We start from the raw sequence: 25005 nt of genomic DNA on the forward strand, positions 1-25005 counted from the left end.
GGCATTTCTTTCTTCTCTGTTGCCCATTCACATCCTGTTGTTCTGTTTCAGGTCTTCTGACCTGCTCTTCTGCCATAAGAACATAAGAACAGCCCCACTGGATCAGGCCATAGGCCCTGCCAAAGTAGTAGGGGTTCCACCCATCATGGCATCAGCCTCAGTGGAAGAGGAACTTGAGTGCCCCATCTGCACGGAGTTCCTGAGAGACCCAGTGACTCTGGACTGTGGCCACAACTTCTGCAGGGGCTGCATCACCAACTATTGTGAGATATGGGAAGATCTGGGGGACTTGGAGTGTCCCCTCTGCAAAGCCAAAATCAAGAAAGGGAATTTCCGACCAAACTTTTCACTGGCAAATATAGTAGAAAAAATCAAACTTCTGTTACTAAATCCAGGAAAAGGGGATTTATGTGTGAAACATATGGAAAAACTCCACCTCTTCTGCAAAGAGGATAAGAAATTTGTGTGCCTATTTTGTGAGCGATCCCCGGAACATCGATCACATACTATCCTTCTCCTGGAAGAGGCTGCTGAGGAATACAAGGTAGGATCATTTGAGTCTTTACAATAGAAGTTTATAATGTTCTGTGGAGTGTGAATTTCCTTGAGGTATGTCCAGCTTCCTCCTGGGCTGATGCTAGTTATTCTCTAACCCAGGGGTGCCCAAACCCCGGCCCGGGGGCCACTTGCAGCCCTCGAGGCCTCTCAATGCGGCCCTCAGGGAGCCCCAAGTCTCCAATGAGCTTCTGGCCCTCCAGATATTTGTTGGAACCCACACTGGCCTGACGCAACTGCTGTCAGTGTGAGGGCAATTGTTTGACCTCTCGAGTGAGCTGTGGGATGAGGGCTTCCTCCATTGCTTGCTGTTTCACATCAGTGATGCAGTAGCGGCAGCAAAGGAAAGGCCAGCCTTGCTTTGTGTAAGGCCTTTTATAGGCCTTGAGCTATTACAAGACCTTCATTCATTCATATAAGTTCATCTTTAATATATTCATCTATGTAAACTTATGTAAATTTATTCAAATTTTAAATGTAAATTAATTCTTTTTTCCCCAGCCCCCAACACAGTGTCAGAAAGAAGATGTGGCCTCCTGCCAAAAACTTTGGACACCCCTGCTCTAACCTAAGCAAGATAGCCCCCTCTTGATGATTTTTCTGATGCCAAAACCTTTGGTTAAATAGATCAAACTTTTCCCAATTTGCAATCAAGTGCAAGTGCGAGTGTGAGTGTGAGTGTATGTCTAGAAGCAGTTCACCTGGTGTTGGATGTGAAAGCAAGGGAAGTGCAAAGGGTAGTCCTCTCCTTCCCCACCTCAGGAAGTTATAATGGTAGGCTTTGCTGATTCTCATAAGCCCATTCAGGGCCCAATCCTATCCATCTTTCCAGCACTGATGAAGCAATAAGGCATGTGCTGCATCCAGTGATTTAGGGGCAGTCATGAAGACCTCCTCAAGATAAGGCAGCCATTGTCAGCCTTTTTCATCTCATGGCACACTGACAAGGCGCTAAAATTGTCAAGGCACACCGTCCTTTTTTTTTACAATTGACAAGGCAGTCTGCAATGCTGGTGGAGGGCTCACATCCCCCAATGCCCCTAATAATAAAAGCCTCTCCCCCAAAGTTCAGTTGCCAACCTGCAGACCATCTGCAGCACATCAATGTATGACAGCACACTGGTTAAAAATCGTTAAGGTAAGGGAACGTTTGTTCGCTTACCTAAGGGCTGCATTGGCACTGGAAAGTTGGATAGGATGCCCAAGGGCCCAATCCAAGCATTGGCGCTGAGTGTCACCAACATGCCATAAGGCACACCTGTGACACTGAGAGAAGTCAGGTTCACAGCCAAGGTCTGTAGAATCTTAGAGATATAAATCAAAATTATTTTGGTCTTCTTTTCCTTGGCTATAGTCTGCTTCTTACTGCCACCTAAATATTTTCTTCTGTTGTCCCTTAGTTTTTTACTCATATTTACATGAACCACAAATTCCTAAAAAAAACCACATGGGGTGTGTGTATTTACATATTTGTCTTTTTGACTTCAGAGGAATAGATTTTTATACTGTTCTTTAACATATTACAGTATATAGAGTTTAAAAATTCAAAATATAAACTTAAGAATTCAGAAACTTAAGACTTAAGAATTCAGAAAAGAATTGAATTAAAAATTTAAAAACCCTTGCTATGTCAAGGCTTGTGCCCAATCTCTTTGAAGGGAATTATTGGAGCAGTACACAGGATTTCGAGGCAGCTCATCTAAGAGAAGGAAACTCTGACCTCAAACCTCCACTGCCTTGTGGCTACATCCAGTTCTGGAAAAGGCTTCAGGAGTCAACCTCGAGGCAAAATCAGGAGCCGGAGTCCCTTAGGCAGTTCATGGCTGAACACAGTCACGTTCTGGCAACTCCTGCGACGCCGCTGGAACAAACCGTATTGGCTTCTGCCTTTCCATTGGACCATTCCAGCGACGTGGAGAGGGGGGATTTGCTGCATGGGTAACAGCCTATCCTCCATACCTTCTTTACCCAGGCTTCGCGCACTGGAGAGGACACTCCAACTTCGCCATACGGCGTCGGCACAACACGGGAAGCAGCAGTTTACCGGTTATAAGTCTTTGCTCGATTGGCGTAGAGCATGACGCCAGGGGCTGCTTCCGACGGTGGGAGAGATCATTGCATCTCATTGGGCAGCTACCGCCCGCCTTAAGCTGGGCAGTCCCCAGCCAGTAAGGCCCATAGCCAGGGAGACAGACCAGGGACAGACTGCACTTGCTCCCGGTGTGGAAGGGATTGTCACTCCCGGATTGGCCTTTTCAGCCACACTAGACGCTGTGCCAGAACCACCTTTCAGAGCGCGATACCATAGTCTTTCGAGACTGAAGGTTGCCAATACATACATACATACATACACAGGATTTCAACACAGGAGGTTTTTTCAAGGCCCAGCAGAAGCAGTTAAAGCCTGTTACAAAAGAACAAAGAAGGTGCTGAGTCACTCAGCAGGTGCAAAGTGATTGCCTGCTGAGTGACTACAGACCAGCTGAAAATGGGTGGGGCCAATTAGCCCAAGCCTGCCCTCAAACAGGCACCCATTGGCCAGCCATGTTATAAAACCAAAGCAGCCACCACCGGTCAAATGGGGGTTGTTGGATGGCTGGACATGGAGCACTTTGTCCCTGTGCGCCTCACATTGTGAGAGTGGGTGGCTCTGGTTCCCTGCAAGGGACCCAGGCTTACTGCCTGTTCTGGAATGCAAAGTACCTGTAAATACAAGCTTGGTGAAGGAACCTGCTGTCTGTCCTGTGTGTTTCCTCATCGCCGGCACAAGTTTTTAGCCACAGCTGCTACACACATACTCCCCGGGAACTGTGCCAGGCTGTGCGACCTTGGGCAGGGGGAGTAAGCTCTCTGCATCCACCAGATGCTCAACATGCTGTTCTTTATAAAGTCCGCAGTGTGGTGTGGGGTGTCCATTGCAAAGTGTTGTGTGTGTTTGAGAAGATTAGATTACCTTAACATAGGGGGAGGGGCTTAGCACAGTGCCCAGTTCAGAGCAGTTGGCCCAATTGGCTTAATCTATTTCTGCCTGGCCCACAGATATACACATTTGATCCCTGTTGCATGTATGCAACGTTTTGCAGAAATGGCTTAAAGCTGTCCCTGCTTTGTATAGTATCCCTCCCAAGGGGAAAAAAGGAACTTTTCTGTTTGTTACAGTTACCATTCCCCAGATAACTGGAAGATTCTCCTTCCATAAGGAGAATTTTGAGAGGAACCTTACTTTCCTTTTTCTTACAGTTACAATTCCCTAGGTACCTGAGGCTTCTGAAAAAGAAGAGAGAAGATATTCGATCAAATAAAGAAACCACAGAAAAGGAAAGCAGAGACCTGCTTGTAAGTGTCACTATTACCTGATGAACAACTACTAGGACCCATATCTGTAAAAGGTGAAAGTAAATGCAATGGAGTTCAAATGGCTGGTTCTTCATGAAAGGCCATTCTAAAGGTGGGATTTGGTCAGCCTTTTCTTGCTTGAGTTTGATGTAATATCTTCCAAAAGGTCAAAGTGCACTTCCTAGTTCACGTGAGCCTTGGTGAATTCTTGAGTTCTCGGCATCACATAAGGGGAGCAGCCCAGTGCTGTAACAAGGGAAATTAGGGGGCAAGGAAAAAAATAGAGCCTGAATGGGTAGGAGGAGCTTTGTGGATGTGGGAGGGGCAGGGCTGGAACTTGAAATGATTCCAATTTAAGAAGGACGATAACCGAGATCGGCTGTGACTCAACTCTAATAGTATGGATGTTCAGCATCCCAACTCTCTGGGTCTCAAATGACCACTCTTTCCCCACCCTGTAACATTTTTTGAGCCCAGGGCATATGGTCCACTGTAGTTCTCTGTGAGCTGCAGAGAGTCTCTGTGAGTTTTCAGGAAACTGGTGGTGGCAGAAGTGTGATGATGAAGCAGCTGCTGTCTATGTCTCCATTTTTTTCCTCCTCCCTGCCTGCTGTTGCAAAACATAGAGAGAGAGAGGAATTGAGAGAAGGAGTGGCTATGGGTCACCAATCTCTACTCCTCTCTGCACTCTCTCCCTTACCTCCTCACCCTTTTCTGCTTTTTGGAGTGGGAAGGGAACAAGGAGGAGGAAGTGGAGGAAAAGGGAACAGTGGTGACAGGACTAGGAAGGAGAAGGAGAAGGTAAGTGGTTGGCAGGGGTATTGATGGGGCTGATAATTGGAGCAATGACAGCAGGGAAACAAATGTATGTGCATGGTTGTGCATTGTAGGAGAGGCAGTGCCTGACCACATGGGCATCGAAGGGGGTTAGGCCACTCCTGCTTCCTTCTTTCCTTTCTCATATCTTATCTGAAAACTGAATCTCTCTGTTCTTGATACTGATGTCCTTGTCTCCTCTTTTCATCTATCTGTTGCAGCAACAAACCAAAACAGAGAGGGAAAAGACACTAGCTCTGTTCAGTCAACTACATGCATTTCTGGAAGTACAAAAAAAGCTTCTCCTGGCCCAGATGGAAGAAGTAGAGGAAGAGATTTCAACAAGAAGAGACGAGCACATAGACAAGCTCTCAGAGGAACTTGTCTCCCTTGAAAGTATCATCCAACAAATGGAAGAGAAGCTTCAGCAGCCAGCAAGGGAGCTTCTGCAGGTGAGATGGTGGCAGGTGGCCCAGGTTCCTCTCCAGGGGAAGGAAACAAACTGGTCTCTGTGTCCTTAACCCCCCAGAAGGGACTTGGTTTTTGGTCGTGAGGACCGACCAAGAGGAATAAGGAAGTGTGTTCATTTTACTGTGGCCTGGAGATTCCCATGTTGATTGAATCTGTTAACATGATAACTTTTTAGTGACTGACTTCCCTTCTAAGACCTGTTGTTCTAAGACCCCAAACTGGGGTGTAAAAGAGGTGCCCTTTCTTACCCTCCTTTTATCTGGGTTTACTGAAGTTACAGTACTCCTTTTGTCTTTCCCTTCTAGGATATTGGAGACACCTTACAGAGGTAAGTGGATCCCTCATTTCATGCTGCATGTTGCTAGGAATAGCAGGTGACGGCTATGGCCTTCCAGGCTCCTGAGCAGAAAATGTGCTTCTCCCTACTCTCCAGCATTTCACAGATTAAAACTCTGTGATCCACACACCAGGTTTCCCTTCCAGAGCATTGTCTTCTTTTCCCTACTATTAGTGCTGAGGATGCACTGTATTCACAAAAGATGCAGTGACCCACACATGTACTTGGAGGAAGCAGAGGGACATTTGCCAACTCTCAGAGGATCTGAAATAAAAAATGTCTCATTCCTTTATGAGTCTCTCCAAGTCCTGTGAAAGAATGGAGAGATCATCCTCAACCTTCTCCAGGCCTAGGAAGATGACTGGGGATCTCCCTGGTCTCACTCTGAGCCTTGGAGGATATCACTCCTTTTTCAGCTCAATGTGTCAAGGCTAAGAGGCAAAGAAGGAAGGCCCATAGCCAGGGAGACAGACCAGGGACAGACTGCACTTGCTCCCGGTGTGGAAAGGATTGTCACTCCCGGATTGGCCTTTTCAGCCACACTAGACGCTGTGCCAGAACCACCTTTCAGAGCGCGATACCATAGTCTTTCGAGACTGAAGGTTGCCAATACTACTAGTGTCAAGGACAAACCCCTTTGCCCTCCTCCCCAGCTAGATGCAGAGAGAGGCACAGGAGGTGCACTTCATGGACAAATGTCATGGAATAAGTGGCGTCGCTAGGGGGGTGTGGTGGGTGTGGGGCGGTGATGCGCACTGGGGATATAATGTGCTAAAATTGCAGTTTTAGGAGCAACCCCATCATGCTATATACTGTTGGATGCAGAATTTCTGGCAGACCGTATTGCAAAAAACCAGAGGGAAATAGCTCCTTTCCTTAAAAAGTTATGGCCAAAAAACTGGAAAACAAAAAATGCATGGAGCCCTATGGAAAGTGGAACCAAGCCCTGTTGCGTGTTTACGCGCAAGTAGGGGAACTTGCCTTAGTGTGTCAGAAAGGGCAGGCTGAAAGGAATCCAAGGACACCAAAATGGTCCTGATCCAATGAATGCAGCCCCCAAAAAACACCCAAGAAGGAAGTCCCGCCCTCTCAGCTGCGAGTATATTGAGCCCTATGGAAAGCGAAAGTAAGCCACATGGTTGCGTTTTCTTGTGAGTAGGCAGACATGCCTTGGTTTGTGATTAGGTCAGGCAAAGGGGAATGTGAGGACACTAGAAAGGTCCCGATCTGATGGAACACAACAAATGCTCCAGAAGGCAGCCTCCCCCCCAGTAAAAAGGACAAAAAAGAGGCTTGAGCTGGTAAGGGGAATGTTTTCTACTTTGCACTTGTAAAGCCAGGAGGGTCTTTATATTGATATGCTTGAAATACAGTTGTTGGCAGCCTTCAGTCTCGAGAGACTATGGTATCGCGCTCTGAAAGGTGGTTTTGGAACATCGTCTAGTGTGGCTGAAAAGGCCAATTCGGGAAATAGAAGAACTTTAAAGTGGGCACTGGGGAGGGCTGGAAATCTCACTGATTCTTTTGGGGGTGGGGGGTTATTACAGGCAGACTACAGAGAAAATTCACTTAGTGGAACAGGGCTGGCTCCCCCTTAATTATTTCTTTTGATAGAAATGTTCTTTTGACATTGGGGCAAAAAATCAAAACTTCACATATAGGCTAATGGGTTCTGAGCTGTCTGTGACAGATCAGGAGAGAGATCTTGGGGTGGTGGTGGTGGACAGGTCGATGAAAGTGTCAACCCAATGTGCGGCGGCAGTGAAGAAGGCCAATTCTATGCTTGGGATCATTAGAAAAGGTATTGAGAACAAAACAGCTAATATTATAATGCTGTTGTACAAATCGATGCTAAGGCCACACCTGGAGTATTGTGTCCAGTTCTGGTCACCACATCTCAAAAAGAACATAGTGGAAATGGAAAAGGTGCAAAAGAGAGTGACTAAGATTATTACTGGGCTGGGGCACCTTCCTTATGAGGAAAGGCTATGGCGTTTGGGCCTCTTCAGCCTAGAAAAGAGACGCCTGAGGGGGGAAATAATTGAGACATGCAAAATTATGCATGGGAAGGATAAAGTGGATAGAGAGATGCTCTTTACACTTTCACAGAACACCAGAACTAGGGGACATCCACTAAAATTGAGTGTTGGGAGAGTTAGGACACAAAAGAAAATATTGCTTTACTCAGGGTGTGGTCGGTTTGTGGATGTCCTTGGATGTGGTGATGGCATCTGGCCTGGATGCCTTTAAAAGGGGATTGGACAAGTTTCTGGAGGAAAAATCCATCATGGGTTACAAGCCATGATGTGTATGTGCAACCTCCTGATTTGGGCTATGTCAGATACAAGGGAGGGCACCAGGATGAGGTCTCTTGTTATGTGGTGTGCTCCCTGGGGCATTTGGTGGGCCGCTGTGAGATACAGGAAGCTGGACTAGATGGGCCTATGGCCTGATCCAGTGGGGCTGTTCTTATGTTCCTGTTAACACTGCAGGCACTACTTTCAAAACCTTCATTTCTTTGTGGGATGCAGAGGTGAGTTGGGTGCTAGAAATGAGTACTCCCAAGGAACTTTTCCTACTGAATTGATCCCATTTGGATCCATGCTTTCCCCGAGAGCAGGGAGAGATGCAGTAACTGAGAAAGACAGCTAGGAAATGATAGAAAACTTGGGAAATTGAATGTTAAAGCAAATGTATAATATAGTTCTTTTGGGGTTTTAAAAAAATCAAAATAGTGTGCACTTTTTTATGAGTAAATCATATTAGACTCAATGGGGCTTACCTCAGAGTCACCATAGATCACATGCTGCCTGGGCTGGATCAGTCTTCCACCTGATACAGCCAGGTTCCCTGCCTCTCTCTCTCTTTCTCTGTCTTTATTTTATTTATTTATTAGATTTGTATTCCGCCTTTGTCTGCGAAGGGCACCCAAGGCAGTTTGCTTCTTTCTGCTGAAGCATGTTTTTGGCCTTTTAGGTCATACTGTAGTTTAAGTATGTTTCCCCTGTATAGCCCTGCTCTTTCCACCTTCTTAATTCTGTTCTTTTGCTCCATTCAAATTTTGGAGTGGATGGATGGTGAAATAAAATGGTTTCTGTTCATCAGGTGTGAGATGAGAAAGGAATTTGAGAATCCCAAGGCTTTTCCTCTGGAGCTGAAGTGGAGGTTCTGGGATGTCTGTGATCTAAGCCCTTTTCTGGATGGTGTCACAAAGCAATTCAAAGGTAAGGAAGAATGGCTGCAAACATGTTATTATGAACCGCTTTTGATTATTCTTGCTCTGTCTGACCAGCCCTATATATGTATATTTTTAATTATTTAAATTATTATTTAATAAAAAATTGCAAGTAAAAAATAATATGCAAGTGTGAATGATTTATGTGTAATAAGACTAGAGTTGTTGCAATATTTTTGTACAAGATTTGCTTCAGCTTCTCAATTATTACCTTGGAAAAAGAGACTAGAATGTTGTGAACTCATCGTTCAGTTGTGAGATTTGTTATAGACACAGTAGAGTGGTACATAATATCTGTTCTTTTGCTCTTGCAGACACTGTGGTATCTGGATGTCCCATGCAGAAAGGTAAATTTTAGGGCTCAATTAAGGCCACAAATCAGGTCAACTTGATGACTTACCGATACTTGCCTATAGTCCATGAAATTTTAGCCAAGTAATCAAGCTCCAATTATCACTTTGCCTTATCTCCGGGTCAATGGTTTGGTTTCTCAAGCTGCAGGCAGGCAGATCGCCTTAGAAGCAATTTGTTAACCTTTTATTCTCCTGCTGCTGCAGCCTGGTTCTGCTTTGCAAATGCTTGCAAAGCAGGTCTGTTTTTTTGAAACACCAGGATGCAAATCCTCCTTTCCATCTGAAGCAGGCTACAATTCAATGCACCCTTACTTAAGAATAACACCCATGGAAAGCAGTGGGTCTACTTCTGAGTAAAAAGGATTGCAAATCTATGCAGCTGCATCTCTGTGCTGTGAATTGAATTGCACACTCCCAGTTATGTGTTATGGGTTGTATGTTGTACATAGAGCTTCTGGCTTAACACACCAGACACCTTAAAGGTGGATTTGATTCATGGTTCTCCTGCAGGGGTTCCCAACCTTTTTCACTTGCATATCCCTTGGCAGCCCATTTCCATAAATTGTACCCTTCCTATTAGCATAATGTTTGTAATTAATAATACAAGCCCTCCTCTCCTCTATATGAAAGCCCAGACTTCATGTATTTATCACAGTGCTTTCTCTTTTTATCTGTTTGAAGAACAGAAGACTGTGCCTTTGCACTGTTTTGCACCTGAAGTGTGCCGAGAAATTCTGGATGACTGATCACTTTCCATATTATGTTTCAGCTTTTTTACTGTGCTGGTTTTCAATCACTGTTTCATACATGAATTGATGACCAAAAACTAGCTGTTGGTGGGGCTTTCACAGCCAACTAGCTGCCTCCCTTCCTGCCTTGCTGGTCCTTGCAAGGCATTCCTGTCTTACAAGGCATTCTGGAGCATGACCTGCCTTTTTCTACCCTTATTCCATTCTTTTTCAAGTACCCCTAAAGGTCTTGTTGAGTATCCCTGGGAGTACGTGAATACCAGGTTGGGAACCAATGTTTTACTGGTATGTTGTTTATAGTGCACTTACTGTGATAGTGCTTACAAAAAGGTGATGAAGACCAGAATTTAAAAAGAATGAAAATGTATCTTATGATCTTTTACTATGTTCTTAATAAATTAGAGACTACAGTTCTTAGGTAACAATTAGTGGTAGGTTATTTTTCAGGATCTGGCCTCAAGTAAAATCAGACAAAACTATAGTCAGACACCCCCCTAAGTTTAACCCCCGACTTATCTGAGGGTCATAGAAAATTCCATGATTGTTGGTTCAAAACCTGCCCTCGACTTATCTGTGGGATCGGCTTGTGACCGAGTGTGTGCAGTAGTTTAACAGTGGTTCCCATACTAGTGGGTTGTGTCATACCATGGGAACCGGAAGCAGGGCATTCCGTCGTAAGGGCCCTGTAGGAGGCCAGTGCTTCTCCCAGGTAAGTAAGAAAGCCCCTTGGAAGTAGCAGCACTGTGATCCCTGCGGCGTTGTCACTGCCCCCCTCCCCACCCATGCAAACACTTACCTGGTTCCCAACTCCCTTACCTGGAGTTTGGAACAACTGGTTTATAGCGTACTAATCCTGTCCTTGGAGGGCTCAACTCTGCCTTGCAAAAGTCCAAAGGTTTTTCTAGAGTCAGATCAGCTTCTCTCTGCAATCTCTCTTGCCCTGGAGAATTTTGGATTCCACCTACTATTCCATCCCTTATCAGTAAGTCGTTACACATTCCAAAATTATAGCTTATTGGAATTATAGCTTACAGCCTAAGCCTTACATACCTACTCAGAAGTAAGACTCATTATAGTCAGTGGGGCTTACTCCTAGATAAGTGTGGCTAGAATTGCAGCCTTAAATTACTCTTCAGTGGCTTCCCTTATTGTTTGATCTTGGGTAAAGACGTAATATTCAGGTTAGATCTTTCCACAATTTCACTCTTTTGTGGGCTACACTGGGCCTCATAAGAAGCCATTATTGCAGAGGGTGTGCTGTGTTTGGGAAATATCTAAAGAAAGTATTGTTTATCTCCCCCTTTCTCCAATCAAATAAAATTTTTTTTTATCTTCTGAGCTTCCTTTGTCTGTCATTACAATGTCCACATGGAAACTGAATTCCTCTTTCCAAATCCTCCATGGCTGGGCAAAATTAGGTTTGCCTTTTCCAACTAGTTAGTTAGTTAGTTAGTTAGTTAGTTAGTTAGTTAGTTAGTTAGTTTTAGTTAGTTTTAGTTAGTTTTAGTTAGTTTTAGTTAGTTAGTTAGTTTTAGTTTAGTTAGTTAGTTTCTATTCCGCCTTTCTCCCGGAAGGGCACCCAAGGCGGCTAACAATCAATTTAAAATACAAACAAACTAAAATACAAATAAACATTAAAACTGCAAAACAATTAAAAACAATTAAAACAAGATAAAATACATAGCAGATTAAAAGCATGCAGTAAAAAGACATAATTTATAAAACAGCCCTTATGAGGCCTCGAAGGCTTTCCTGAATAAAAAAGTCTTCAGGCCCCGCCAGAACATTAAGAATGAGGAAGCTGTCCTCCTCTTCAAAGGGGAGGGAATTCCATAGTGCAGGTGCCACCACCGAAAAGGCCCTGTTTCTGGCAGCCATTCCCTTCACCACTCTCAATGATGGCACAACCAACAGGGCCCCTTCTGATGACCTTAGAGAACGGACCGAACTATATGGAAGAAGGCGGTCTCTCAAATATACTGGTCCCAAGCCATTTAGGGCTTTAAAGCTCATAACCAGCACTTTGAATTCAGCCCAGAAACGAATGGGCAGCTAGTGCAGTTGCTGGAGTAGCGGCTTGACAGAGTCAAACAGCCAACCTCCAGCAACTACCCGAGCCGCTGTGTTCTGCACTAACTGTAGCTTCCAGACCGTCTTCAGGGGCAGCCCCACGTAGAGCCTGTTACAGTAATCTAATCTTGATGTCACTATGGCATGGACCACCGTGGCCAGATCTGCCCGAGACAGGTACGGCCGCAGCTGGCGCACCAGCCGAAGCTGGGCAAAGGCACTCCTGGCTACAGGCGACACCTGGACATCCAGGAGGAGCTGCATTATTTGCAGAATGTAAACTCATTCTATTTGTTTATTATAATATGTATGTTTTATAATATTATAAAAGAGAAGTATGTATTCTGCTCTGTTGGGCAACTCAAAGCAGTTCAGGATTCTGTCTCTTCTGACACCATGCTTCAAGCAGCAATGCTGGCTTCAATCACAGACCCTCAGAAGGTTTAAAACAAGCTTAATGACCCTATTCATGATCAACTTGTACAGGGAACTTCTGTTTATACCGCTAGTCTGCATTAACAGACAAAATGGAGACGATGTGTCCTGATCTAGTCTCCAAGGAATCTGGTAAAAACCAGCCCCCTTCATTCACTGTTTTCCTATTGCTACATATATAACCAGGTGGCTGTTTTTCACTAACCAGAGTAGTGGCACTCAAACTGTGCTTGGAAGTCTGGACTGGTCAGATCACAGGTGGGTGTCAATGGAGTGTGAATCCCCTCCTGCTTCTGTTCACCCAGTTTTCTGAAACAAAAGAGCACAATAAGTGTTCTGTTGCTTTTAAGTTGTCTTGAAGGACAGGAAAAGTAGGATATACCGTATTTTTCACGCCATAAGACGCACCTGACTATAAGACGCACCTAGTTTTTAGAGGAGGAAAACAGGAAAAAAAATATTCTGAACCAAATAGTGTAATAAAATATTTAATAAATTATAACAGAATAACATTTGAACCATGTAAAGTGAACAGCAGTCAACAGTGGCATTAAGAACCATTATCACTGTCATTAACAAATGGAGAGAGTACTCTAGGTTTGAGTACTCTAGTTTTCTGGAAACCCCAAGAACTCATCATCGCTAGAGTCAGAATTCATGAAGCTCATTTGCTCACAATCACTGACATCACTTTCTTCGCTGTCTTCATATAAGATACAGTCTTCACTTCCATCTAAGGCATTGCTAATGCCACATTTTTTCAATGACTGTACAATGATCTCCTCCTTTACTGAGTCCCATGATATTTTCACCCATTCACAAACTTGAGTGATGGTGGGCCTCTTCATTCGTTCAGTAGATGTCAGATCATGATTACCAGCAGCCATCCATTTGTTCCACTCTTCTCTCATTAAGACCTTAAATGGCTTGTTGATGGAAACATCAAGAGGTTGCAACTGGCTGGTAAGACCTCCGGGAATTACAGCTAAATGAGTCTTCACTTCTTTGAAGCATTTTTTTGTTGGTTCGCTAATATGTGCTCTAAACTGGTCAAGCACTAATAAGGCACGTTTTTTCAGAAGTCCTCCAGGACGTTTGGACCACAACTTTTCAACCCATATTCTCATTCCATTTTCATCCATCCATCCTTTCTCATGTACATGTACAACAACTCCTCGCGGAATCACTTCTTTTGGAAATGTTTTCCTTTTGAAAATCAACATGGGTGGCAATTTGGTGCCATCTGCACAGCAGGACAACACAGCTGTGTAATGGGTCTTCTCATGCCCTGAAGTTTTCACAGTGATGGTTTTGGCACCCTTCAGATCTACAGTCCTATTAGATGGCACATCAAAGGTTAGCGGGACTTCATCCATATTCCCAATCTGGCCAATTTCAAAGCCATTTTTCTTCCTAGCATCAATAACAAATTTATGAAAGGACAGAATCTTAGATTCATATTCTTTTGGCATTTTTTGTGCAATTCTAGTTTTGGTCCGCATAGCAAGACCACATCGCCTCATAAATCTGTAGCACCATGATGGTGATCCTGTAAAATCCTGAATGCCTTTCTCTATAGAAATGCGTTTTGCTTCAAATATGATCATTTTTGTCGAGACAGAGAAGCCATTATTCCATTGACGTATGATCCATTCTTTCATGTCCACCTCCAACTGTGGCCACTTTGCAGCATGCCCACGGAAAGTGTGCTTACCGGTACTTTTATCTGCTTTTTGCAGCTGATCCTCCTGTTTCCTCCACTCTCTAATCATTTTTTCAGTTGGAGGAGGCCCAAAATGTCTCTCCGCTGCTCTGTTTCCATGCTCCTTAGCATATTTTACTACCTCTAGTTTAAAAGGACTTTGCTGCGAGCAGTTCGGAGGACCTGCAGGTTGCGCTCACTGGGACAGGCCTTGTATGCTGCTTGAGCTCTCCTCTTTTCCTCAATGACTGGTGTCAACTCCTCAGAGTGGGCTTCAAACCAGTCTGCCGCCTTGTTGGTCTTCTTGCCAAATATGGACAAGGCGGTGTTGTAAACGGTATTCTTGAAATGTTCCCATCTGTTGGATGCGTTTGCGTTGGCCGGGCCTGGAAGAGATTCCTCAAGCGCTTGTGCAAATTCCTCCACTTTTCTCTGATCCCGGGTCTTGCTGGTATCAATGCAAGGTCTTCCTTCCTTTTTCGTGTGATACAGTCGCTTTGTTTGCAGTTTCACTCTGCTGCACACCAGGGAGTGGTCAGTGTCGCAGGCAGCACCATGATAACTGCGTGTGATCTTGATGCTGGGAAGGCTGGAGCGTCTGGTGAGGATCAGGTCGAGCTGGTGCCAGTGCTTTGATCTTGGATGTCTCCAAGAGACTCTATGTTGGGGCTTTGTGTTGAAGAACGTGTTGCTGACACAGAGACCGTGATGACAGCAAAACTCTAGCAGGCGTTGGCCATTTTCGTTCATCCTCCCAGTGCCAAACTGACCTAAGCAAGTGGGCCATGAACTGTTATCAGCACCAACTCTAGCATTGAAGTCGCCGAGGATGAACAATGGCTCTTTTACAGGGATTGACACGGTGCTGACACGGGCTGACACGTGCTGACACGGGCAACATCAAGGGGATGTATGATGTATGATGTATGACACGGGCAACATCAAGGGGATGTATGATGGTATCAAGCAGGCCCTAGGTCCAACACAGAAGAAAATTGCCTCTCTGAAGTCTGCCACAGGCGAGGTCATCCAGGATCGGGCGCAGCAGATGGAACGCTGGGTGCAGCACTACTCTGAGCTATATTCCAGAGAAAATGTAGTCACCGAAGAAGCACTGAACAACATTGAGTGCCTGCCTGTGCTGGAAGAGCTTGACAGTGAACCAACCCTAGAAGAACTTCACGTGGCCCTGGACTCCCTTGCCTTTGGCAAGGCACCTGGAAAAGACAGCATCCCTGCTGAAGTCCTAAAATGCTGCAAAGAGATCATCGTCACTGAGCTGCATGAAATCCTCTGTCTCTGCTGGAGAGAAGGTGGAGTACCTCAAGACATGAGGGATGCAAACATCATCATGCTGTACAAGAACAAAGGTGACAGGGGTGACTGCAACAACTACCGCGGCATCTCTCTCCTTAGCGTTGTAGGAAAGCTGTTTGCCCGAGTTGTACTAAAGAGGCTCCAGGTACTTGCAGAGAGCGTCTATCCAGAATCGCAGTGTGGATTCCGAGCCAACAGGTCCACCACTGATATGGTATTCTCCCTTAAACAACTGCAGGAGAAATGCAGGGAACAACGACAGCCACTCTTTATAGCCTTCATAGATCTCACAAAGGCTTTCGACCTGGTCAGCAGAGACGGCCTCTTCAAGATTCTCCCCAAGATTGGATGTCCACCCAGGCTCCTCAGCATCATCAGATCTTTCCACAAGGACATGAAGGGCACTGTTGTCTTTGATGGCTCCACATCAGACCCTTTTGACATCCGAAGCGGAGTGAAGCAGGGCTGTGTTCTTGCACCAACCTTGTTTGGGATTTTCTTCGCTCTCCTGCTGAAGCAGGCCTTTGGAACTGCAACAGAAGGCATCTATCTCTGGACCAGATCAGACAGAAAGCTCTTCAACCTCTCCAGACTGAGAGCAAAATCCAAAGTCCAGCTGAAATGTCTGCGTGACTTCCTCTTTGCCGACGATGCAGCTGTCACTACCCACTCTGCCAAAGATCTCCAGCAGCTCATGGATCGTTTTAGCAAGGCCTGCCAAGATTTTGGACTGACAATCAGCCTGAAGAAAACACAGGTCATGGTTCAGGATGTGGACTCACCTCCCTGCATTACAATCTCTGAGCATGAACTGGAGGTTGTCCATGACTTTGTGTACCTTGGCTCAACGATCTCCGACACTCATTCTCTCGATACCGAGCTAAACAAGCGCATCGGTAAAGCAGCTACCACGTTTTCCAGACTCACAAAGAGAGTCTGGTCCAACAAGAAGCTGACGGAACATACCAAGATCCAGGTCTACAGAGCTTTCGTCCTGAGTACACTTCTGTACTGCAGCGAGTCATGGACTCTTCGCTCACAACAGGAGAGGAAACTGAGCGCTTTCCACATGCGCTGCCTCCGACGCATCCTCGGCATCACCTGGCAGGACAAAGTTCCAAACAACACAGTCCTGGAACGTGCTGGAATCCCTAGCATGTATTCACTGCTGAAACAGAGACGCTTGCGTTGGCTTGGTCATGTCGTGAGAATGGATGATGGCCGGATCCCAAAGGATCTCCTCTATGGAGAACTCGTGCAAGGAAAGCGCCCTACAGGTAGACCACAGCTGCGATACAAGGACATCTGCAAGAGGGATCTGAAGGCCTTAGGGATGGACCTCAACAAGTGGGAAACCCTGGCCTCTGAGCGGCCCGCTTGGAGGCAGGCTGTGCAGCATGGCCTTTCCCAGTTTGAAGAGACACTTTGCCAACAGTCTGAGGCTAAGAGGCAAAGAAGGAAGGCCCATAGCCAGGGAGACAGACCAGGGACAGACTGCACTTGCTCCCAGTGTGGAAGGGATTGTCACTCCCGGATTGGCCTTTTCAGCCACACTAGACGCTGTGCCAGAACCACCTTTCAGAGCGCGATACCATAGTCCTTCGAGACTGAAGGTTGCCAATACTAGTTTAAAAGGAATTTTATATGCTAGCCTTTTCTGCTTTATCATCCTTGCACTGATAGAATGAGGTACTGTAGTATTTTTCTGCAAGAAATGAAGGAACTGTCAATATCATTTCTTCAGTGTTTACCATTGAGCACTAACCATTTGCTTTAACTTTTTTGCTGCAGTTCTATACACAACTTTCCTAGGAGTAAAGCCCATTAAACACAACGGAGCTTACTTCTGAGTAGACATACATAGACTTGTGCTGTTCTGATGTGTGCCTGGGCTCCTGCAGGTGTAGGACACTCCCAGGAACATCCACTTCTCAGTGGGTTCTTGGGACTGGCCCATTGTCTTCGGCTCCCCCTTTTGTGCACCCTTTTGAGGGGGGGGGAGTAAAGTTTATTGAATTTGGGAGAGGGTTTACTTTGGAGTAATAGTGCTTAGGTCTGACAACAGGCTGGACAAAGACCTGCCACTAATTTCACCGACTCTCCCCCTTTCTCCCGAGTAGGCTTTTTTTCACAGTTTCCTTCTGTCAGCTGCTTCGGCTCTCAGTCGGATCCCAAGCAGTGTCTACTCGCAAGTCAGTTCCCCAGAGATCCCTGAAGCCTTTGAGCACAATCCTCTGCTTGTCAGAAGCCCAACTTCAATGGGGCTTACTCTCAGGAAAGCGTGCACAGGATTGCAGCCTTGCCAACCAGCTCCTGTGCTTAGAATGACACCACAGGTTCGCCTGTGGATGGGGACCATTGAACAACAGAGAAGGCTCCAGATCTTCGGCTCTACAGTTATTATTAAAGTCTGTGTGATCCACAGACTTGATGCCACACCAAGAAATGCAGTGTCACACTGTTTATCCCCCCACCTAGTTTATCCCCCCCAACAGTGTCACACTGTTTATCCCCCCCCCCCCCACAGTTTAGGAATGTCACTGTCAACACTGCTAGGGTCCAGCTACAAAATACGTAACGGATTCAGTCCAATATTATGCCTATCAGCTCAGGCATAAGTCCCATTATAGTCAATGGGACTTACTCCCAGGTCAGCGTGAATAGGATTGCAACCTCCGGCTACAATCGCATGCACACTTTCCTGGGAGGAAGCCCCACTGAACATAATGGGACTTCCTTTTGAGTAGACCTGCTGAGGATTGGGCTGTCAGGCTGCAATCCTACACCAGGGAGTAGGTCCCGTTTCACACAAGGGGACTTACTTCTGAGTAGCTGTGCACAGGCTCGAGCTTTTAGGCTATGGCCCCCCCCCCGAGCGCCAGAAGGGCTCTACACGGGAGAACGAGGGATCCCAGGACAGTAGGGGAGGGGGCGGGGGAGGGGGAGGGGGCGGGCCACCCCTCCCCCACACACACACGTCGCAAACTGGGTGTGTGGAGTGCGAGTGGGAGGGCGCAAGCGAGGGAAATTTGAACCAGAAAGCGCACAGGCAACGAGCGCAGCGCAGCGAGAGGCCCGCCTGTTCTGATGCCAGCGAGGCCGGTCCTGGAAGTGGCTTTCCACCCCACCAGCCGCACCAGCAGCCGAAGCAGGGCAGGAAGTTCGCGGCTCGCCTGCCAGCTCCACGCAGCTCCCAGGGAAGGAAGCGCTTTCCTTCCTCTGAGCACAGCCCCGCGCACACCTTCCTCTGAGCACAGCCCCGCCCGCACCTTCCTAGGAAGCGTGCACCTTCCTCTGAGCACAGCCCCGCCCTCGCGCTCTGCAACAAGTCCGGCCCGGAGAGGTGCCCGACTGAGAGCCCAGTCCGCGCCGGCGGGTCTCGGAAGAAAGGTGCTCCCGGGACAGTGTGAGCAGGGCTGCAGCCGGAGGCGCCAGAGAGGACCCTGAGCGCTGCCTGGAGCCGCTTCCTCCCCAGCAGCGGCTGAGGGAGGCCACTCCGCCGTGATCCCAGCCGCGCTTACCCGGGAGTAAGCCCTGCTGACGAGAACGGGGCTTACTTCCAAGTAGACGTGCCCAGGACGTCTGTCCCCGCCAAAGTCGAAGTGCCCCCAACTCTGCTGGCCGGCGGCTCCTCCGCCCGGCTTCCTACCGTCTCCGGTCTCCTCGCCGCGCCATGTGCCGCAGTATTCGCTCCATAAGACGCACACACTTTTCCCGCCACTTTTTTTGGGGGAAAAAGTGCGTCTTATGGAGCGAAAAATACGGTAGCTATTCGAAATCAATGAGTAAAACATGAGTCACTGTGATGATGGTGTGTTGTTTGACAGCCCTCTTTCTGTTTTTGTTGAGATTCCAGGCAAGTTCCCTGTTCAAATGCAGGGACAGTATGGAAGGAATAGAGGAACACCCCAAGCCTGAAAGCAGTCTCATTGATTGGGAGGGGATGAATTTTCAATGATGTATCTCTTGGCTAATCAAGTTGGTCAGTCTCCCACTGATTCTGTTCATTTTTTTCTTTCCTCATCTACAGCAAATGTAACTCTGGATCCAGACACAGCTAATCCACATCTCATCCTGTCTGAGGATTGTAAAAGTGTGAAATGGGGGGAAAGTGCACAAAATGTACAGGACAATCTGAAGAGATTTGATGTAGGTTCTGTTGTGCTGGGACGTGAGGGATTTACAGCAGGCAGACATTTCTGGGAGGTCATGGTGGGAACAGAGGAAATATGGACCGTGGGGGTGGCTAGACAGTCTGTGAGGAGAAAGGACCTTTATTACTCAACTCCTGCAGAAGGGGTATGGACTGTTGGGCTGTGGGGAGGTAAGCACAAGGCCTCCATCCCCCTAGACTGCCCTCCTCTGTCTCTGAGTGGGAAGCTCAAGAAGATTCGAGTGACTCTGAACTGTGCTGGAAGACAGGTGGCCTTTTATGATGCAGATACAGCAGGCCTGCTCTACCTGTACTCAGAAATCTCAGAAGAAACCTTCTTTCCTTTCTTTTATGTCCGTGGAAAAGCCCACCTCCAACTCTGTCACTGAGGCAGTCATATGATCTCCTTCTCAGGTCGTCATGGTTTTCCTCTCTAGACCTGAATAATTCATAATGAGAAGAAACATTTAGCTGTCAAGAACCACCTTTACTACAAAAGCCACTACAGTCTTCTGTTCTCTGCCATTGAAAAAAGTGTAAATGGAGCCTTTTGTAATCCAGCATGCCTCATTTCCCCTGCAGCTTATTTCTGCAAGAAACCATAATGTATAAGAGCCATAAATCTTACCAGGATGTATTCTACTCAAAGGCAGAATTTGATAAATGGGCCATCTCATTAGCCACAAGGTCTCCTCCTCTAGTTTCCACCATTCCTGTTTTCAATCTCTCTTTTTCTATCCCTGTGAAGATGCAAAATAAACAAAGCTTTATTCATTTATTGTTACTGTTCAGGGACACTGGTGTGACATTTTTAGCAAATTATCCATTTTCTAAATTTTTTGCCCACAATTTTTTGCTAAGGCTTTCATGGGTGGAATCCATATTGAACTATAAACGGGTTTTTTTGGTGCCATGGGTGCCATTGGGTGCCATGGTCTAGCTTTTTTTTACCTAAACTAAGTTGAAAACTGAAAATTAAAATGAAAACACAACCTTAAAGACTAAAAAACTCGCTCTAAAAACTAAGTGCTTAAAGATTGAAAACCAAGCTAAAAACTAAAAACCAAAACCACATTTGAAGCTAAAAACTAAGGATTAAAACTGAAAAACAAACCCCATTTATTTGAGTTTTAGTTTTTCAGTTTTAATCCTTAGTTTTTGATGCTGCAGTCACTTGGGCCCAGTGCATTTGCCCCTCTGACTGCCATGGTTAATCTAAGGGCACAATCCTAACCTACTTTCCAGCACCAATATAAGGGTAATGCAACTTCGAGGTAAGGGAACAAACATTGCCATACCTTGAGGAGGTCTCCATGACTGCACTCCAACTGCAGGATGCAGCACATGCCCCACTGGCACAGCTATTCCAGTGCTGGAAAGTGGGTTAGGATTGCACCCTATCTCTCATAACAGATGTAAGCAAACATGACCTCTTTCATCATGATACATCTGGCAGTTGCTGTCTACAACTTGAGGATCATCCTCTCCACTTGAGATGCACCTGCCTGACAACTTTCCACCCACCCTAGATTATTCCTTGCAACACCTCTAAGGCCTGCAGTTTGGGAATTGATATTGTCCCCAAGTCCCTTTCCCTTCTGCTTGTATTTTTGCCTGATTTGTAAGGCATTGTCACTGACACCTATGTACACTTTGTGAGGTTGTAACTTCTGTCATACCCACACACTACCCTATCACTGGAATGGAATTACTGCTTTTCCCTTTTACCTTCTCTGCATGTGGTGAAGAAAAGTGCCAGGCTGGCTATTCCATAATTCCTTTGCGTGGGGGGTGGGACTGTGAAAAATACTATCTTTGTAAAGGACATTTTGTCAACATTTATGTGCAGGAAGACACAGAGTCACAACCCCAGTGTTGTCCATATTGTCCCTGCCTGTTTCAAGCAGCCCAAGGTAGAAATGCACCTGGAGGTTTTATTACAGAAAAGGGAGAGAGTTCAGATGTGCTCCTTGGTGCAGAGGTCACTTGGCTAGACACCAGGGGGAGGAAGGAAAAGGCAAGACAACCAGGGGGCTAAACCTAGGACAACCCCACTTGTTTTCTCAGAAGTAAGCTCCATTCTGTGCAATGAAAGGGAGCCAGCCAGAGAGTATGTCACATTTTGAATGGCTCCCTACAGATTATGCCTGGTGCAACTCACTGATTGCAGCAAGGATGAGCTGTTGTCTCAAGCTGTTGCCTATTGGTGAGTTTTCCAGAAGACTCTATTTGGCCACTGCAGACTGGCTGGCTAGATGCTCCCTGGATAGATCCAGAAGACTTCTGATAGCCTTTCCAAAGGCTGTCTCTTGTGAGGTCCTACCTTGTGTATTCAGTCAAACCTCTGAGTCACAAAGCAGACAAATGTGAATGATTTCTTCCTAGGCAGTATAGATTTGTGGAAGGATTCCTTCCTATAGAGCTAGTTGGTCAGAACAGTGTTCAGTGTTTCTGTCAGCAGAAAACATTCTACTTGAGGCCCTGGATTTGAGGGGCAGGCTCAGGATTCGCAGTCGCTCAGATTTGTGGAGGTCGAACCTGCGGATAAGGAGGGCCTGCTGTATAAAGATTATCCAACAGATAATAATAATAATAATAATATACAGTATTTATATACCGCCTTTCTTGGTCTTTATTCAAGACTTTATTCAAGGCGGTTTACATAGGCAGGCTTATTAAATCCACGCAGGGATTTTTACAAATTGAAAGAAGGTTCTTTCTTTCAAGAACCACTACATACAAGATGTTACGCTCCGATCTGGTTTAACATTCTGGCCTCCATCCTCCCACGCTCCGAGCAGATGGAACAGCTCAGCTGCAGCTTGCCAGCTGCTTCAAGGTCGCACGGTGCCGGTGGCCTCGAACTGGCGACCTTGTGGATGTTAATCTTCAGGCAAATGGAGGCTCTACCCTCTAGACCAGACCTCCTGCCCTCCTCCTGATATATAACAGGGAGTGAGTCCGGTCTGGTGCAACAGCCCAAAGAACCACATTGCAAGGCAGGGGTGAAGTTAACACAATACAGATGTCGTAAATATATTGTTCTGTATATATGCAAAGAAATAAAGACAAAACTTAGCAAAATAAGATAGCAAAATGGAATAGCAGGACAAGGTATTGGTCCTTTGGTCCAAGCCCCGCACCGCAATGGTTCTCACACATTTAGCACCGGGACCCACTTTTCAGAATGAGAATCTGTCACGACCCACCGGAAGTGATGTCATGACCAGAAGTGACGTCATCAAGCAGGAAACATTTTAACAATCCTAGGCTGCGATCCTATCCACACTTACCCAGGAGTAAGGCCCGTTGTTAACAGAATATACATAGTAGCTTGTTAAAAGTACAGATCTGTCACATTTCCCCAAATGCAGTAACATACCATGGGAGCATCAAGTCTAATATATTAAAAATAAAATACTGAAATGAATGGGGACCCACCTGAAATTGGCTCGCAACCCACCTAGTAGGTCCCGACCCACAGTTTGAGAAACACTGCTGTAAAGAATTACTCTGTCATCAGTCCTGAGGACTGAGCCCCAAACACTTTCTCTGCCTTTCTATAGAGGGCTGATGAAATCTTCTAGCTTAGGGGTGTCAAACATAAGGCCCGCGGGCCAAATGCGGTCCTCGGAAACCATTTATCCGACCCCTGTTAAAATTGGGCTCTCCCAACTTAATAATTAGGCTCTCTCATATCTTGAAAATATGAACAAGATTTGCACATTTTCTCTTCTGTCATGTGCAGCTAATGAGTTTCTATGTGAGAACGAAGTACTTATTTCTGGCCATCATCTGCTTGATGTCAGGTTCTGCTTAATGATGTCACTTCTGGCCCTCGGCAGGGACCATGAATGCTAACTTCAGCCCTCTGTATGAAACGAGTTTGACATCCCTATTCTAGCTGTTCCTTTCCATATATGGGTAGCGTGTCTTTATCTGGAAGCTGGGCCAGGTGTTCAGAGAGAAGTTTCTGGTGCTCTGCCCTTAGATGGCCATGAAGGTGGTTCGGCACGGTGTTTGAACTGTCGTCACTGCACTTTTTTTTCGGGGGGGGGGGCAACTTCACCTCACTTGTTTAACCCTTGTAAACCTGTTTTACGCCCCTGACAGAAGTTTATTATAATATGTTAGGATTTTGTAACAGTATCCAAACACACAGTCGCTGACTTCCATCCTACACTGCTATAGTATGTTTCTCTCCAATGCCAGTGTTACCTCATATCGGTTTCTCCCTACATTACATCAGTTCCTGAGGGAAAACATTTTTCTAACAAAATGTTGATAAAGTTAAAAGTTAAATCCATTGTGTAATAGTGGAGGGGGGGGGGAGACACCTACTGTATCCTTCCATTGTTTTATGGTTGTGGTAATTGTGCCCAGCCAGTTATGTGCCCCATTTTTTAGAAGGTTGTCTGGATTGAGTCAATCTTCTACATCGAAAGAGCATTGGTATTGGCCCATGGAGAATCATTCGACACATTTGTGTTCACTTCCAGACTTGTCCAACCATTTGGGCACCATCTTGAGGACTCTAGTTTAGCCTTCACAACCCTGGCGATGATGAGAGGCCTCCAGAACTCTGCCTTAGAGCTGCTCTGGGGCTGGGGCAAGGAAAGGTGCAAAAGAGAGCAACCAAAATGATTACTGGACTGGGCACCTTCCCTATGAGGAAAGGCTGCAGTGTTTGGGCCTCTTCAGTCTAGAAAAGAGGCACCTGAGGGGGGGCATGATTGAGACATAAAAAATCATGCAGGGGATAGGCAGAGTGGACAGACACTCTTTTCCCTCTCACATAACACCAGAACCAGGGGACATCCACGAAAGTTGAGTGTTGGGAGAGCTAGAACAGACAGAAGAAAATATTTCTTTACCCAGCGTGTAATTAGTTTGTGAAACTCTGCCACAGGAAGTAGTGATGGCTATATGCCTTTAAGAGGGGATTGGACAAATTTCTGGAGGAAAATTCATTATGGGTTACAAGTCATAGTAGGTATGTGCAAGCTCTTGGTTTGAGAGGCAGGCTGTCTCCGATTGCCAGATGCAGGGGAGGGCACCAGGCCGCAGGTTGTGTCTGTTGTCTTGTGTGCTCCCTGGGGCATTTGGTGGGCCACTGTGAGATACAGGACTAGATGGGCCTTTGGCCTAATCCAGCAGGGCTCTTCTTATGAAGAAGCCAAGAGACTGGTGGAGAAGGACATGTGAAGCAACCCCCTCCGCACTGAGGCCTTGTTGTTGAGCCAGCTACCTTCAAAGATAGCCAGCAGGGAGAAAGCCGCATCACCACAATCTTCAACACACTGAGGGATATCCAGCATGGAGGAGGAAGCCTCAGTTGTTAGAGATGTGGATGAGCCCTCGCTATCACCCAGCCCCACAGTCTTCAAGTGATGATTCAGGTTCATAAAATTCATAGAGTGTATGGTGAAGAGGATCACCTGGAACCTAACCCCATTTTTTTTCCATAGGCTCAATG

At 46.2% G+C, this 25005-nt stretch overlaps 1 protein-coding gene across 1 annotated transcript; it reads left to right on the forward strand.

Annotated features, from left to right (window-relative positions):
- Positions 1–145: 145 nt before the first annotated feature.
- LOC136639094 (tripartite motif-containing protein 10-like) lies at positions 146–19918 on the forward strand. Its single transcript, XM_066613119.1, has 7 exons — positions 146–544; positions 3796–3891; positions 4929–5159; positions 5484–5506; positions 8621–8739; positions 9065–9097; positions 19407–19918. Exons 1-7 carry the CDS (start codon positions 146–148, stop codon positions 19916–19918), a joined length of 1413 nt encoding a protein of 470 aa, XP_066469216.1.
- Positions 19919–25005: the final 5087 nt, after the last annotated feature.

This window comes from Tiliqua scincoides, chromosome 2, assembly GCF_035046505.1.
Source record: "Tiliqua scincoides isolate rTilSci1 chromosome 2, rTilSci1.hap2, whole genome shotgun sequence".
Classification (NCBI taxonomy): Eukaryota; Metazoa; Chordata; class Lepidosauria; order Squamata; family Scincidae; genus Tiliqua; species Tiliqua scincoides.

Bases quoted from the DNA above. Each gene is read 5' to 3' on its own strand.
- LOC136639094 (XM_066613119.1), top strand. From the start codon at position 146: ATGGCATCAGCCTCAGTGGAAGAGGAACTTGAGTGCCCCATCTGCACG. The intron at 545-3,795 runs GTAGGATCATTT...TTTTTCTTACAG, and splicing joins AGGCTGCTGAGGAATACAAG to TTACAATTCCCTAGGTACCT. The intron at 3,892-4,928 runs GTAAGTGTCACT...TATCTGTTGCAG, and splicing joins AGGAAAGCAGAGACCTGCTT to CAACAAACCAAAACAGAGAG.